Source organism: Hibiscus syriacus, unplaced genomic scaffold, assembly GCF_006381635.1.
Source record: "Hibiscus syriacus cultivar Baekdansim isolate YM2019G1 unplaced genomic scaffold, ASM638163v2 tig00002840_pilon, whole genome shotgun sequence".
Taxonomy (NCBI): Eukaryota; Viridiplantae; Streptophyta; class Magnoliopsida; order Malvales; family Malvaceae; genus Hibiscus; species Hibiscus syriacus.
This window is the reverse complement of record NW_024061947.1, coordinates 7,970,991-7,988,544: the sequence shown is the minus strand read 5'-3', so window position 1 is coordinate 7,988,544 and position 17,554 is coordinate 7,970,991. Positions and strand designations below refer to the sequence as shown.

At 34.6% G+C, this 17,554-nt stretch overlaps 2 protein-coding genes and 1 non-coding gene across 4 annotated transcripts; 1 reads left to right on the top strand and 2 right to left on the bottom strand.

The window, feature by feature from the left end:
• Positions 1-8,961: 8,961 nt before the first annotated feature.
• LOC120156429 (MFP1 attachment factor 1-like) lies at positions 8,962-9,798 on the bottom strand. Its single transcript, XM_039167743.1, has one exon. It carries the CDS (start codon positions 9,721-9,723, stop codon positions 9,253-9,255), a length of 471 nt encoding a protein of 156 aa, XP_039023674.1. The 5' UTR covers positions 9,724-9,798; the 3' UTR covers positions 8,962-9,252.
• Positions 9,799-9,968: 170 nt separating this feature from the next.
• On the bottom strand, positions 9,969-10,042 carry TRNAV-CAC. Its single transcript has one exon. It is a non-coding gene; the product is annotated as a tRNA-Val (tRNA).
• Positions 10,043-10,845: 803 nt separating this feature from the next.
• Positions 10,846-14,312, top strand: LOC120156414 (metal transporter Nramp2-like). Of its 2 annotated transcripts, XM_039167725.1 has the most exons (5): positions 10,846-11,582; positions 11,822-11,958; positions 12,049-12,701; positions 13,698-13,921; positions 13,958-14,312. In XM_039167725.1, exons 1-5 carry the CDS (start codon positions 10,975-10,977, stop codon positions 14,160-14,162), a joined length of 1,827 nt encoding a protein of 608 aa, XP_039023656.1. In that variant the 5' UTR covers positions 10,846-10,974; the 3' UTR covers positions 14,163-14,312. The 2 variants fall into 2 exon arrangements, with proteins under 2 accessions (XP_039023656.1, XP_039023663.1); XM_039167732.1 differs by lacking the exon at positions 13,958-14,312 and having other exon boundaries at positions 13,698-13,922.
• Positions 14,313-17,554: the final 3,242 nt, after the last annotated feature.

The window sequence follows — 17,554 nt, the reverse complement described above, 5'->3', positions numbered from 1 at the left end:
CTGTGTACGAGTATAAATGTGAGTTTAATAAACTTGCTTGATATGCCTCAGAGATGGTTTCCACCGAGAGAAATATATGTCAGAAATTTATTCGTGGTCTTCATCCCATACTCAGGGAACTTTTGTTGGCTGCGAACTTAACCACTTTTCAGGAAGTGGTGAACAAAGAAAAAGATTTAGAAATAGCGCAAAATGAGAATTTTCTGATAGAGCGAAGACGGCGTTCTAAAAGATCGGGAGCATCATCCTTATTTTAATCTAAAAGAGGTCGAGGTTCAGGATATCAATATCAAAGTAAATCAGAAGTCGGTGCTTCTGGTCGCAGAGGATCCGAGGCTAAGGAAAAAGGGCGTCAGGTACAAACAATGGCTACAGGAGCTGGCAGATCAGCTGAGTCTCAGGGACAACACCCATTATGTACGCAGTGTGGAAAGTATCATTCTGGTGAATGTAGAGCAAGATCGAGAGTTTTTTTTCGTTGTGGAGATCTAGGTCATTATATCAGAGACTGTCCGATGTTAGGAGAGAGATCTATTCAGACAGAGCGATCAGTGGCAATGCCTCAGAGAGGTGGTCGAGGCAGAGGGAGAGGGAGAGGATATTCTGAGACAGCCTCCCAGTCTAACGTTCGTGCTCAAGCGAGAATTTATAAGATCAAGACTAATGAGGATCGTGATGACCCAGAGATCATAACAGGTACTTTCGATCTTTATGATGAGCCTGTATTTGTTTTGATTGATTCGGGTTCTACGCGTTCCTATGCTAGTTCAGAATTAGTTAAAAATAAGAATATTCCGTTAGAACACATCAATAGTGATATGATAGCTATAAATCCACTGGGTCATAGTGTTAGAGTCACAAGATTAGCAGAAATTGTCCGCTAAAGATTCAAAGGGTTGTATTCCCAGCGAATCTTTTGGAGTTACCGTTTGAGGAGTTTGAGATTATATTGGGCATGGATTGGTTATCTCGACATTATGGTTGGGTAGATTGTCGCATGAAGCGATTATTTATAAAGGATGCAGAGGGTACCGAGATAATAGTAATTAGAGAAAAAGCGGAATCTTTGTCTAATGTAATATCAGCCTTTACGACAATGAAAATGATGGAAAAAGGTTGCATAGCTTTCTTAGCAAATGTAATTGATACCCGGACATCTGAAATTTGATTGGAGAATATTTCGACAATTCGAGAATTTCTAGATGTATTTCCTGATAATTTACCCGGATTACCTCCTGATCGATAAGTGGAGTTTAAAATTGAAGTTTTCCCGGGTACATCTCCTATTTCAATGACTCCATATAGGATGGCTCCAACGGAACTCAGAGAATTAAAGGAAAAATTACAAGAGCTACTTGATTGTGGTTTTATTAGACCGTGTATATCTCCATGGGGTGCACCAGTACTTTTTGTTAAAAAGAAATATGGCTCGATGCGATTATGTATAGATTATCGTAAACTGAATAAGGTAACGGTGAAGAATAAATACCCTCTTCCGAGGATTGATGATCTATTTGATCAGCTCAAGGGTGCTTCAGTATTTTCGAAAATTAATCTTTGATCAGGGTATCATCAACTAAAGATAAAAGAGGAAGATATTCCAAAGACAACTTTCAGAACTCGATATGGTCATTATGAGTTTGTTGTGATGCCGTTTGGACTAACCACTGCTCCAGCAACATTTATGGATTTGATGAATCAGGTTTTTCAGCCGTATTTGGATCAATTTATGGTTATATTCATTGATGATATTTTGTTGTATTCTAAGACTAGGGAAGAGCACGACACACATCTTCGTATCGTACTTCAGACATTACGAGATAAAAAGTTATATGCTAAATTATCAAAATGTGAATTTTGGCTGTCATAGATCGCCTTTATGGGTCACGTGATTTCAGCAGAAGGAATTAGATTAGATATCAAGAAAGTGCAAGCGGTAGTGGAGTGGAAACCTTCGAAAAATGTTTCTGAAGACTGAAGTTTCTTGGGGTTAGTTGGATATTATCAGAGATTTGTGAAGAATTTTTCAATAATTGCATCTCCACTTACCAAACTACTTCGAAAGGATGTACAATTCGTCTGGAATGAAAAGTGTCAAGAAAGTTTTGAGAAGCTTAAAAAGATTCTGACAGAGGCACCGATATTAGTACAACCAGAGTCAGGAAAGGATTATGTAATCTACAGTGATGCGTCACATAATGGTTTGGGATGTGTTTTAATGCAAGAAGGTAAAGTGGTAGCATATGCTTCAAGGCAGTTAAAGACGCACGAACGGAATTATCCGACACATAATTTGGAGCTAGCAGCTATAGTGTTTGCTCTGAAGATATGGCGCCACTATTTATATGGTGAGCGATGCTACATTTATACAAATTATAAGAGTTTAAAATATTTGCTCACTCAGAAAGAGTTAAATCTAAGACAAATGGATTGAGCTTCTCAAAGACTATGATGTGATTATTGATTATCATCCTAGGAAGGCTAATGTGGTAGTTGACGCACTTAGCCGAAAAACCTTTGATGCTATGAGAGCGTTAGATGCACGACTATCAATGGAAGATGATGGTGCATTGATCGCAAAATTAAGATTGAGACCTGCCCTATTGGATCGTATCAAAGATCTATATAATAAAGATAAAAAGTGTTTGGATATAATGGAGCAAGCAAAGAAAGGAGAAATGACAGATTTTGAAATTAAGCCTTATGGATGTTTGTATTATCGCAATCTAATTTGCATACCAGATGACGAAGAACTGAAGAAAGATCTCCTTTCTGAAGCTCATTATAGTCTTTTGACTATGCATCCAGGAGGAAACAAAATGTATCAAGACTTAAAGAGTCGTTATTGGTGGGCAGGTATGAAAAGAGCTATCACTGAGTTTGTTTCTAAATGTCTAACCTGTTAGCAGGTAAAAGCAGAATACCAAGTTCCTTCAGGATTATTACAACCTATCTCTATTCCTCAATGGAAATGAACCTATCTCTATTCCTCAATGGAAATGAGAACGAGTTACCACAGATTTCGTAACAGGTTTACCTTTGACATCCAGTAAGAAAGATTCGATCTGGGTGATAGTGGATAGATTGACAAAGACATCACACTTTATCCCAGTTCGAGATGATTATTCTATGAACAAATATGTTGAATTATATGTCAGAAAAATTGTACGACTTCATAGAGTACCCATTTCGATAGTTTCAGATAGAGATCCGAGATTCACTTCGAGATTTTGGAAGTCTTTGTATGAGGCATTAGGAACTCGAGTAAAGTTCAGCACAGCTTATCATCCTCAAACAGATGGTCAATCTGAGTGAACTATTCAGATACTTGAAGACATGCTAAGGATGTGTGTTATTGATTTCAAGGGATCATGGGAAAAGTATTTGCCTTTAGCATAATTTGCTTATAACAACAGTTATCAATCGAGCATCAAAATGTCTCATTTTGAAGCATTATATGGAAGAAAATGTCGAACGCCGCTGAATTGGTATGAATTAAAAAGATTGAGATGTAATTGGTCCAGATTTAATTAAGGAGGTGGAAGACAAAGTGAAGGTAATCCAAGATAATCTCAAGATAGCAGCTGATAGACATAAATCTTATACTGATTTAAAAAGAAAAAAAAATGAATATCAAGTAGGTGACAAGGTATTTCTTAAAGTGTCACATTGGAAAAGGATTCTGAGATTTGGAAGAAAAGGAAAATTGTGTCCAAGATTTATTGGACCATACGAGATTGTAAAGAGAGTTGGACTAGTAGCTTATCAGTTGGCGTTACCTCCAGAGATGGACAAGATCCATAATGTATTTCATGTATCGAAGCTTCGAAGATATCGATCAGATCCTTCACATGTGATTACACCAGAGGAAATTGATATTCAACCGGAGTTATCATACGAAAAAGGAGCTAGTAAAGATTTTAGCACATGGAGTCAAAGAACTAAGAAATAAGACGATTCCATTGGTAAAAGTTCTTTGGCGGAATCATAAAGTTGAGAAATCAACTTGGGAACGAGAAGAATATATGAAGAAAAAGTTTTCTCATCTATTTAGACCAGTGACTAAAATATAAGTTTTGAAAGTTTAGGGTTAAAGTATAAACTTTTAAAAGTGTAGGGACTGAAATTTATAATTTTTAAAAGTTATATATTAAAATTATAAATTTTAGTCTGTAAATGAATAGTTTGGAGTAAAACATAGATTTTAGTGGGAATCAGATTTTTGGTACGGGAATTGTGTTGAAAGTTATAAAGTAGTAAAGTTCGGTATTGAAATCGGATCGAATCAGAATTTTACAAAAATTTGAAGGATGTTATAAAATGGTAGGAAATATTATTTTCATATTTCATATCAGAGAAATTTGGCTCAAAACAGTGCAATTTTTCAGATTTTTCAGAACATAGTGACTAAAATGAAATTTTAGAAAATTGAAGGGTCAAAAAAAATTAAGAGATGAGAATTTTACAGCTATTTTAATAATAATAAAATAGAGATGAAAGAGTGGCATGGAGGTAATTTCGGAAATTTATTAATGGTAATTTAGTATTTTGGCCCAAAATGAATAAAAAATTAGTTTTTAATTGATTTTTAAAGGTTAAAGTAGGAGAATTTTTTTTGAGAATTTTAGTGAACTCTTCTCTCCTCCAGCAGGATGCTGAAAACTCTAAGTTCTTCAAGGTAATATTTTTATTTTGATTTTTGGAGCAATTTACTTGATTTTTTGGATTTAGCTATTAGATAGAGAATTAATCTACATGAAATTCTCTATCATTTGGTATCAATATTTCATGGTGAATATGATTATGTGATGAGATTTCATGATTAAGGTTTAAGGAGGTTTAGTGATCTTGAAGAATTGATGAAGGATTTTTATGTTTTTGATGTTAGTGATTATTTCTAAAGCATGTATGATAGTTAAAATTAATTGTACATGCAAAAATAAGGTTTGGCCATGTTAGGGATTATGAGAATGATGATATTTTTGATTCAATTTGATGTTTTTATGATTGGAAATGCATGAATTTAATCATAGGAGGTTGAATTCATGCTTGAAAATGAACAAAAATTTCCGTATTCAGTTATATGAAATAAATATGGCAGTGAGTTTGAAAATTCATCAGAAATTCTATAAAAATTATTTAGAGGTTATTTTTATATATTATGTTCTTATATCAATATAGGTTTGTTTAAAACAAACAGGGATCAATGTAAAGGTGTATAAAAAAACGATATGAATTTTTAACCGATGAAAGGTCAGAAAAACGGGCAATAAATTCTGCACAAAATAGATTTTGTGGTTCAACTTTGAAAATTCACCATAAATTGTACATAATGAATTGGAAGGAGTTCTTTATATGGATAGATTCCCATTCGAGTCTAGTTTTCAACTAAAGAAATGGAATTAAATTCAGTGTGTATATCAATACATAATATTGATTCTTTAAAGGTAGTGCAAGTTGTCTGAATATGGAAATTTTAGAATTTAAGTTGAAATGGATTAGAAGATGAAGAGTAATGTTTGAAAGGTTGAGGTATTGATTTGAACATTTTATTAAAGGGCTGGAATTTTTATATTTAATGTACAATGGGCATAATGGTGAAGGACCATTATGAATTAAATGGAAAGCTTGAGGTGAATTCTAAAAAAAAGAATTCATAATTTGTGGCTTATTTGTGTAATTTAGAAAAGATGAAGGGTTAAAGATGAAAATAATATTCATAGATTTGAAAGAGTATTTCAAAAGTTGGAAATTATAATAGAAATATGATTTAGTTTGATAACGATTTTTATTTTGTAGATTTTCTAATATTAAACTCATTTTATATTAGTACGATTCTAATATGTAGTTCGAACACTTTGTGTTATTATTTGGTAATGTCAGACCACGACAAATCTAGCAATCGGGACAATTCGAAAGGAAAAGAAAAAGCACATGATTAGAAATATCGTTTAAAGGAATCTATAGTGAGGCAAAGGTGAGTGCAGTTATTTATTTAATTATTTTGATCGAAGACGACTTGCGATAAGTCAACTTTATTCCGATTTATAGTATGATTTATAAAGTTTATAAAGAATATTTTTATAATATTTTATATCAGTTTTATGAATAATTTAGGGTATGAACTTTCCAAGCATGATATTTTGATTATGGATTTAATTATGACACATGAGCCCATTATATGTATAATGAGAATTATTGGTACACTTGGCATGCCATTAGTTGAGTATTTATCCATTATCAGCTTTGGAACATTCGTGTATCAATGTTATCATATTAGTTTTGGTACATTCGTGTATCAATGTCCAGCACCGTTGGTGCTCATTCAAGTTATGATGGCACTGAAGTGCATCATATCTCAGTATCAGTTACGATTTGCACTGTGTTGTGCATAGTGCGCACCTTACTCACGTATCTTATGTTCTCATAAATATGCATTGGGCTATGAAAATGAATATGCAAGTGGTGAATGATTTCCAATTGACAGAAAGCATGATATGCTTATTTTATCATATATAATTTATTAGAATTTTCATGAGTTCATGATTTAAAACGAAATTTCAGGTCTCAGTGAAGAAATCGACTTGGTTAAGTTGGTTTGCAAGTTTAATGTTTTAAGTTGTATTATTTTATTTATGTTTATGATATTTTTAGATTTTTCTCACCTTAGATTATTACTGCCTCACTAAGTTATACTTAACGCGTGATGATTTTCATGTGTAGGTTCTAATAAGGATAAGTACGATTAGGAAGGAGCTATTGGAGCATCTTTTTGGAAAGGCATACATATCATAAGTATCAGTAAGACATCTATGATGTTTCTTTTGACTTATAATGACATGTATAATTATGTCAGTAATTTTTATTTATCGTAGTTATGTTAAATAATCTGTAATAGTAAACTAGAACTATTTTAGTTTATTTTACTTAGTTTAGTTTTACCCGTATTTATGCATGAAAAGAATATATTATGTTATTACGTTTTTTTAAAAAGATTTCATGAAAAGAAACATGGTTTAATAAAATTACTAATTAAGAACATTAATTTATTTTCCTATGACAAAGAAATAAATTATAGTTGAGATATACTTTAAAACATATTTTTAAAGTTAAAATAAGAGTGTTTTCAAAGGAAATAAATTTTTTGGGAAATTTCAGTTCAATAAATATTTTCAAGTTGATGTGACATCATTAACTCGTATAACGAGACATATACGGGTTAAGGGTGTTACATTTATTGGTAGATATATCCAACAAGTTTCTCAAATCCAAAAACATTAACAAAAGGATCGTAGAAAACAAACAAAAGAAGGGTCGAAATGTCTGAAAATGTTGCTTTTATATTTATATTTGAACACTTAATTATTTCTAAGAGATCTCTTGATTAAAAAGAAAATGTCCGAAAGCAACGGACAGATTCACTTTCGCTCTGCCCAGTTCTGGCTGCCAATACAACAGTCTTTCAACTGAACCCTAAACTGTAAAACTAAGCAGACGAGCAACTAGAAACACGGTTGTCTTCGACTTTTCCCAAGTATAATTGGCTGTTATTTTCGTTAGAAATGTAAATATACTGTAAAATAATAAATTAAATGCCACTTCATTTTCTAAGAACCATACTCGAGTTCAATATATATGGGTCTGATCTGTGCGGATTGGAGACGGTCAGTCCTATTGGTGTTGAGATTGTGGTCAACACTATACATAATGCAGATTAAATTACACTGCAGCAAAATTATGACATCTATTAAGTATGCTCAATTCATAAGCAAGCATGTAGCTTGCACATGTTTCTCCTAGAGGTTTTAGGTTCGAGCAGATGTGTATGCAAGGTCCGTGCGTGTACATTGTCACTTGGCTAAGGAAACTCTGAGCAAATGTGTATGACTTGCCCATATTCATTGTTGAAAGGAATCACATACTTTTCCTTCTTTCCTACAACACTTCATATATGCAAATGCAAACTGAAAGAATACAAGTGTAAATATACACTTCACGAGAGCAGGGACTTATGAGATTTCTCAATTGCTAAATCTCTGTTTATATAGTAATATGTTCTGTATCAAATGTGAAGAAAACTCCACCTAGGAGGGAAGCATGATCTAAACAATGTAAATATTGATTTTCTAATTTACCTACAAAAAATGCACAATTCAGACTGCCATCCACCTAAACTATAGAAATTAGAAGAGAAATTGGGGCTTTATGGCATTAACAAAGTAATACAATATTCCTTCAGCCAAGATGTTAGCTGCAAGTACCAGATCAAAAACGCCGGCAGCCACTTGAATGCATTGTGATGACAACATGATCTTACACATGTTACATTGATAACATCTATAATAAATGCAAAAAAATGCAGTTTGATATCTGGTAGCAACAATACGAAAAGGAGTACGATGCAACTCAGCATTGAAATGCAGCAAGAAAAAAAGATTCACCATTCATAAAACGAAAAGGGTATTCAAGTCACTCAAGGAAACATAATGTAAAGTGTCTAAATTCTAAAACGCCCTATGTTATTTTGACACAAGCACATGATAACAGTTCGTATAAACATGTGTCTATATTCAATTCATATCACTTGTTTGCTTAGATGACCGAGATGCTATACATACAAGTTCATAAGAATACAGTTTCTAAGTCACAGCAGAAACCTCAGTACCTAAGAATCTTTCCTAACATATAGAAATATTAAGATTTAAGACCAAATATAACATTTAGAAACCTGTCGTGCATTTTACTCTTTCTACACATCAACTATTACAAGACTCAAGTTTCAACTTTATAGCTCTGGTTTCCATTGTTTAGCTTTCAAGAGATGAACAATTATAAACAGCATTGCCTAATTCCTGTGAAGCTAACAACTTCGTTTGCTGAAACAGATCGTGGAGGAACACTATGGATATTAAGGAACGACAGAATGTTGTTGAGTGTTGAGTTGGTAGGAAAAAAATAATTAATGAAGAAAATTCTAGAACCCTCTATGCTGCATTTTGCACTGCCGCAATGAATAGATCAACAAAAACCAAGCAACTCATAAAGATCAAGCACATTTTCACAAATACAGAAAACCCTAAAAAACCGGGAGGGGGTATTACATTTAAATATATTATTATCGTCTTATAGCAATTAAGGCTAAGCATATCGAAATATCCATAGCCTAGCAAAAAGATCACAACAACAAACCCTAGCAATACCAATTATAAATCCAAAAAAGAGCCCTAAATAGAGAAACAAGGATCCTCAAACTCAAGCCTCTTCCTTAACGGACAACGATGAAATCTGCTCACCACTCGGAGCTTCCGTACCTGGCGGCGCATCCGAGGCGGCGGTTGCTGCTCGAGATTTGACAGTGTCGAGCATACGCTTGCTGATCTCCTTGGAATACATCTGAAGGATCTCAATGCCATCACTGTCGGGGGAGAAATCTGCTCCGGCAACTGAGAAAGCCTCCTCCTCGATCGACTTGGCCACGGAGGAAGCCTCGTCCTCAGGGATCGTGCCGTAACGTTTGGAAAGTACAGATTGGGAAGACAGCGTCTCGGCTAGGCGGTTGATAACGGCATCGCGGGTTCGTTGAGAGAGAGGCCAAATTCGGAGCGTAAGGTTATTGAGCTTGGCGGCGGTGTCTTCTACTTGCTCTTGAGGCTGGGTCAGGTGAGGCTCCGTCTCTACGGCGGCAGTTGAGTCTTGCGTGGTGGTGGATTCAGTTTCGGCCATTTCTTTTGCTTAGAGACCGAGGGCAGTGACCGGAGAGTAAATTGGGGATTTCAAGTTTGGGAGGGGACGTTTTTTTCAATCGAATGAAAAACGAAAGCAAATAAATAGCGTTAAAAAGGGTTGAATTGAAATGGGCTTCCCAACTTTCTTTAGTGAGATCTACATTTTAATTAATGATCAACTACACCGATTGACATGAGTGGTTCCAACATGGAATTGCGGCGCCAAAAACTATTCAAATTTTTTGTCTGAGCCCGGGTTCGAACCGGGGACCTCTAGTGTGTGAGACTAGCGTGATAACCAACTACACCACCCAGACCAGTTTGATCAGCTTTTGTATAAGTATTTTATCTATATAATAAATCGTATTGTCTTGGTCTTTAAAAGTTATAACTAGGTTTAGTAGGTTAAGTGATACTGAGATCAGGATTTACAGCCGAACAAGTAGGGAGGGAGCCACTAAGTGCTTGGGTGGGGGTGTGCCCTCCCTAACTCACCCAGTTAAAAATTTATTTTTTTACCTTTTAATGTATATATTTAATTTAAATATTTATGTGATAATTATGAAATTACCCTCCCAAATTTTAAAATAAGTTATATTTTCCCTTTCAAGTTGAAATCCTGACTTTGTCCCTTTCGAACAAGAAGCTAGAATTATTGCTATTGGATGTCAGATTTTTTTAACTTAATGGTATGTTCTAAGGGCCTCAAACTTTTATTTTTTAAAAAATTTGGTATAATTATCATGCTACTTTTATATTTAATGTGGTACTCAAACTCAGAAAAATAATTTAATATGATCATTTAATCAATAATTTCTATTGTTGATCATTACAATACAAACGTGATAATTTACGGTACTAACATGAGGATTCACAATAAATAATTATATGACATATGAGTTAAAATTTTTTTTATTAATATAAAATATTTTAAAGTTTAAAAACTTATTTATAATAAGATGATAGTCTAGGAATTAATAGAATGTCTTAAAGTTTAGGGACTACCGTAAAATAGAGATCATAGTTTAAGAATATTATATGTAATTATCTCAAATTAGCCCAAAAATTTTTTTTATATACCAAATTTGGCGTTCTTTTCCCAAAATGACGATAACGAGAAAATTGAAATTAATTTAATCCGACATAAGTTTCAACAATAGACAACACACGACGGGAGAACTATCCTCCCGCACCTGAACGGAGCCGTATCAACGGCATCTAGACACGCAAACATAATACTCCTCCGACAATGGATTCTCAAACCCGTGAGGAGGAGTCACCGAGAGAAGAACCGAGCAAACACACAGACACGACGGAGGAATCCGAATCCAAACGCCTCTTATCATCTCAGTCTCCTTCCTCCTCCTCGTCCGATGATGAAAACGAGGTCGCATACGAATCTCGAGAGAAAGTCGTCATCGTCGACGTGGAACCGCCGGAATCCATGGGAAATGTTGACTACGTCCCTCCCTTTTCTTGGAAGAAGCTATGGTTGTTTACGGGACCGGGTTTTTTAATGAGTATAGCGTTTTTAGATCCGGGGAATTTGGAAGGTGATCTACAGGCTGGTGCAATTGCGGGTTACTCTCTGCTTTGGTTGTTGATGTGGGCCACCGTCATGGGTCTTCTGATCCAATTGTTATCGGCTCGGCTCGGGGTGGCTACTGGCAGGCATCTTGCGGAACTCTGCCGGGAGGAGTACCCAACTTGGGCTCGATATGTCCTTTGGTTCATGGCCGAACTGGCGCTTATTGGAGCCGACATTCAAGAAGTTATCGGGAGTGCTATAGCTATCCAAATTTTGAGTAATGGATTTTTACCGCTATGGGCTGGTGTCTTAATTACCGCATCGGATTGGTAAATTTCCTTATTTTTTTCGAGTTTCTTCTTCCTTTTCCTTGAATTCTTAATTGATTTCCACGTTTCAAATATTATGTTCTTTAGATCGGGTGGTATAATTTTAGATTTGTTTGAATTTAAAGTTTGAGCCTTTGTAGATTTTCTGGTAGCTAACTGCGTATTATCAAGTCAGATTCTATTTAACTTTATTTATTTTTTCACCTCTAACAAGTGTTTCACCCGCTCTCTGTTTACAGTTTTATCTTTCTATTCCTGGAGAATTATGGAGTCAGGAAACTAGAAGCTGTTTTTGCTGTTTTAATTGCAACTATGGCTGTAGCGTTTGCTGGAATGTTTGGTGATACAAAACCTAATGGAAAAGAACTACTAATAGGTTTGTTTTTTACAATTTAATAAAATAATCATTTTGTACGAAGTTAATATTTTATTTTTGAGTACCATTTCATGTTTTCCATTGTTTTAGGCATTTTGGTACCCAAACTTAGCTCAAAAACGATTCGGCAGGCTGTGGGGGTTGTGGGTTGTGTTATAATGCCTCATAACGTTTTCTTGCATTCTGCATTGGTACAATCAAGAAAGATTGATCCGAAGAAGAGAGGCCAAGTTCAAGAGGCACTAAACTACTACTCAATTGAATCATCTGTTGCTCTTCTGGTTACCTTCATGATCAATTTATTTGTGACAACAGTCTTTGCCAAGGGATTCTATGGTACAAAACAAGCGGATAGCATAGGACTAGTTAATGCAGGGCAATATCTTGAGGAGAAGTATGGTGGAGGACTGTTTCCGATTCTATACATATGGGGTATTGGATTGCTAGCAGCTGGACAAAGTAGTACAATAACTGGGACGTATGCTGGCCAGTTTATAATGGGAGGTTTTCTCAATCTTCGTATGAAGAAGTGGTCTAGGGCATTGATTACACGAAGCTTTGCAATTGTGCCAACTATTATTGTAGCTATTGTCTTTAATACATCTGAAGCCTCATTGGATATCTTGAATGAATGGCTTAATGTACTTCAGTCAATACAGATTCCTTTTGCACTCATACCACTTCTTACCTTGGTCTCCAAGGAGCAGGTCATGGGGGTCTTTAGGATTGGCCCTATTCTTGAGGTAAGCTTTCTGTGTCACTCATCTTCTGTTTCATCTGTACTTTATGTTCACAATAACGTCTATTGTCAGTAGTTTAGTTCACCCTGCTAGTTATAATAACTAGAGTATCTGCAGTTACCGTGTTTGAAATCAACACCGAATCATCTTATATTTATCAGAAGTTTAGTATAAATGTTTCTGTTGTTTAAAACATTTTGATTGCAATTAGAACACGATAACAAACTTGGGCAACTACCACAAGTTTCTATTGCTATCTCTGTAGCAGCTTGCTTCACTTCTGTGCCTAGTTGTTTGTCATTTAAACACACAGTAATAACCTGAATTGGTTTTCTACCCTGGAGCCAAAAAGTTTATCAAGTTTTGATACAAGTAATGCAAAACTTGCAACCAAAGGACCCATATATTTCCTTTTACTGATATTGCATATGCATTTACTGATCTATAGGGTCATTCCCCTCATTTTGTCATCATTGTTACTCTCTAGCCCTATGCAGTGAAAAGCAATAATGCTGGCTGATTTGTGGTATGCTTGCTTTCCTGGTATTCTTGACATTTGTTGGAGGGTAATCCCATCTTACCTTATGAAGTCATGCTCGCTATCCTTTGGTTTTTCCATTTAGATGTTAGTCTACAAAGTACATTTTAGTACCATAATTATGAGAATTGTGTGTCTAAGTTTAGTAGTTTTATGTAGGAGACAACAACAGCAATTTGTTCTGGAGAGATTTCCAAAGAACTCTCAAATCAAAGGTTCAAAGTGAATCTTTCAACTTCATGCGGAATTCGTAAAAAAATCTTAGTAATCTTTCCAATTTCCATGTTTCGGAAAATGAAAATGGAAACTTTGAGTTTGTTTGTGGTGTATGCAGTTCTTTTGCTTTTGCTTGGACTGATGTGATTGATGATACTCGAGTGAATTAATAGATCCAACAAATGCTTCATGTATCAAGTTAAAACATAGCTAAATTTGATGGTTTAGGTTGTGTTATTTTGCAGAGAATGGCCTGGACAGTGGCTGCGCTCGTAATGATAATCAATGGCTATCTTTTGTTTGATTTCTTTGTTTCCGAAGTCAAGGGACTGTTGTTTGGACTAACGATCTGTATATGGACAGCTGCATATATAGCATTCATTGTTTATCTCGTTTCACATGGTGATGCCCTTCCTACCACTTGGTTCAACAGAGAACTATCCAAGCGATATTCCGTCACCGGAAGTTAAAAGAGCTAGGGGAAAGACACAATCATGGCTACAAGCAACGAGTTCTCTGAATCATATAGCTTACATAGGCCTCCTAATATCTCGATAGAAATTTATCAATACTTCGAATTGCGAAGCATTCTTTTGTACACCAATGAGCTTGTATACACATATCTGAACCATAGAAGGCAGCTGGTCCAACCATCCGAGATCTACATTCATAGGTGTCAAAGCTGCACAGGGTTATCGTGCATCTCATAAACCATGTAAGGAGAACATTTCCTGAAATTCTCTTTAATTCTTGATGAAGTTAGATCATGAAACTGCCACAGTTGTTTCCCTGAAGGGACCATGCCATACACCAGGAAATGCATTTTACGATTATCATGTTATTGGATATGTATCGTACTCTATTCCAGAATTTTGTTCTCTGCTGTCTGTTCTTTTGTTGTTCATTAAGTTAAATACTGATAATGACTAAAAGAAAAAAGAAAAAAAAAAGAAAAAGAAATTGAAGAAGGCAGAACGCATAAATTGAGGAAGCAGAGAATTTTCAGAAATTCATTCGATAAAGCATGCCCTAACTCAGTTTAGGGATTTAACCCCTAAAATCAAAAGGGAAAATTATGCATTTAATGCATAAACTATCAGTTTTGGTTCGTTTAGTACATAAACTTTCAATTTTTTAAAAATCATACTTAACGTTTAGTTATTGTTTCATTTTAATATCTCACTGTTAAAAAACTTAATGTGTTTAGTACTTAAACTATCAGTTTTGGTCTTTTTTAATACTTAAACTTTCAAAAAAAATTCAAAATCATACCTAAAGTTTATGATTAAAATAAGTAGGATTAAATTTTATTTTAATTTATTAAAAGTATGATTAAATTGAAAGAATATGTAAATAATATGGACCAAATATATGATTATACCAAAATATTTAACTACCTCGTCACCTAATCTGTTAATTGTTAACGACAATTAACTCATGGTGACAATATCTTAATTAAATAAAAACGAAAGTGACCATATCTTAATTAATAAAAATAAAAGTGATCATATATTATATTCTTTGAAATGGACAAAAACTCAAACATAAATGATCAATAATATAGGTAACCCTAAGAGCAACACTTATCATAATCTTTCTTTATTTCCCTTGATATATTGAACAAATACAACACTTAGTTGTGTGGTATTGGAGCAATATAAATACAAAGTATTTATATCAATTTTGAGAGGTTAATAAGTTATATATTGCATAGATTTGGAGATAATGTATTCATATTATATTTGTGTTATGCCTAATATCTAGATATTAATGTATAAATAATCATTTGGTATATTGTAATGATTTTTAAAGTTAAAATTTAATCTATTATTGTGAACATTTTATGAATGATAATTATATATATATTTAATATTAATAGATGAAAAAGAAAATGAGTAATTTTTTTAACTCTAAAGGTGAGATTAAAATATTGTTACGTCCTTAATTGATATTTAAAAATAATAAATAAATAAATAAGATATATAATAATTCTTTGACCTTATAAAATTAAAATACGTTTATGAAGTTGATATATTAAATGATAGTTTTTTAATATTCAATTCATATAAAGCATTTTTTAAAATTTAATTTGTGTAAAAAATAAAATTTATACTAAATCTTATAAATGTAAATCTATTTATTAGTTTACCTTCGTAATAAAATTTAAATGCTTGAGTAAATAGGTGTTATTCTCATAAAATCACCTTTTCCATTTAATATTCTCGATCAGGCACCGTTCAGACTATATTTTCTGATCTAACACCCTTTGCAGAAAGGCGTACCTCCTACAGCGCGTTTAACGTTGATTTGACGCAACGTGGGGTAAGGCGCGTCCCGTGAGGCGCGCCTTATGCTGACATGGGATACACGTGTGTATAGCGCGGCCCCTGGGACACACCTTAGGCCACGTAGGGTATAGCACGGGGCAGAGGCCGCGCCTTACCTGTGAATCTGTCACGCGTAAGGAAGGGCGCTTAGGTTTAATTACCCACCTACCCCGACGCTTCACACCTCAATCCCTCCCTATAAATACCCCATCCTCAATCACTTTCATCACACCAAATTCTCTCAACTTCTCTCAAATACTCTTATATTCTCTGTTTAAGGTATATTTTATTTTTAATATTTTGTATTTAATTTATTTAAGTATTTAATTTATTTAATATTTTACTTATATAATTTTTTTGCAGATATACAATGGAAGGCAGTCTACTTTGCTTTGATGAAAATCATAAATCTCGACACTTTGCTAATACGATAACATTTTAACGTTTTAATTTAATTTAAATTATTAGTAATAATTTTGTGATTTATTTAATGCATAATTATTAAATTAAGAATTAATTTTTGTAATTATTTAATTTTAGGAGAATGACCGTGTATTAGATTATTTTATTAGGAACCTTATGTTAGTGATATCTAGCCGTGTCTTGCCGTATTTAGTAGACGCTGGATTCGGTTACATAGTAGATATCAGGGTCACTGTAAGATAGAATCAGACCTTATTTCTGCCTTAGTAGAGCGGTGGAGGTCGGAGACCCACACATTTCATCTTCCGTGAGGAGAGTGCACGATTACACTTGAGGATGTTGATATACACCTGGGGCTTTCGGTGGATGGAGATGTGATATCAGGGATCGCACAGGGTTCCTGGACTACTTTGTGCCGGGAAAATCTAGGACGCGTCCCGAAAAATTTTAACGGTGGTCGGATACCGTTAAATTGGTTAGATGCCAATTTTCGGGAGTTGAGCGAGGACGCCTCTGATGATGAAGTTAAAATGTATGCACGAGCATGCATACTGCAGCTGATAGGAGGGTTGATGATGCCGAACAAATCGCGCAACCAAGTTCACTGCATGTGGTTGCGACATCTTAGCGACTTTTATCTGGCTGGATCACTCAGTTGGGGCTCGGCAGTTTTGGCTTTCTTGTATAAGGAGATGTGTCGAGCCATTGACTACAGGAGAAATGCTATCGGCGAATGTCTCTTGCTGCTGCAGTCTTGGGCATGGTATCAATTACCCTTTTTATGTCCCGTTGTCAAGAACACATTCGTATTTCCACTACTATTGAGGTAATTATAAAACTGATTTCGTATATTAATCATTTGATACAGCATATAATAATTTTTTTCCTTGAATAGGTGGTCTACTGATAGGAAAAATCATCAGGAGCTACCTGATGATTTAGAAAAAATCAGGGTGTTAATCGATCAGAAGGCTGGAACACAGGTATGAATTTTAATGTTTAAAAATCGATTTTAGATTATAGTTATATAATTATATTATTATTTTTGATAAAAATTATATATATATTTGTTTTAGTTTGAATGAGTGACATATTCTACTGATGATGTGAGGACGGTGATCTCATCTGAGTTGAGGTGCCTATCAGATGTTTGGATGGCGATGATCCCTTTGATCTGTTATGCGACTGTCGAGTGGCACTCCACTGATCGTGTGCTCCAGCAATTTGGTTGTTTTCAACCAATTCCGGAAGCACTTCGCAATATAGACAAGTTGCATAACACAGATAGACACGGCAAGACAGATACAGATTGGTTGGTGAGGCATCATGAGTGGGTCGTGTTGTGGGAGGAT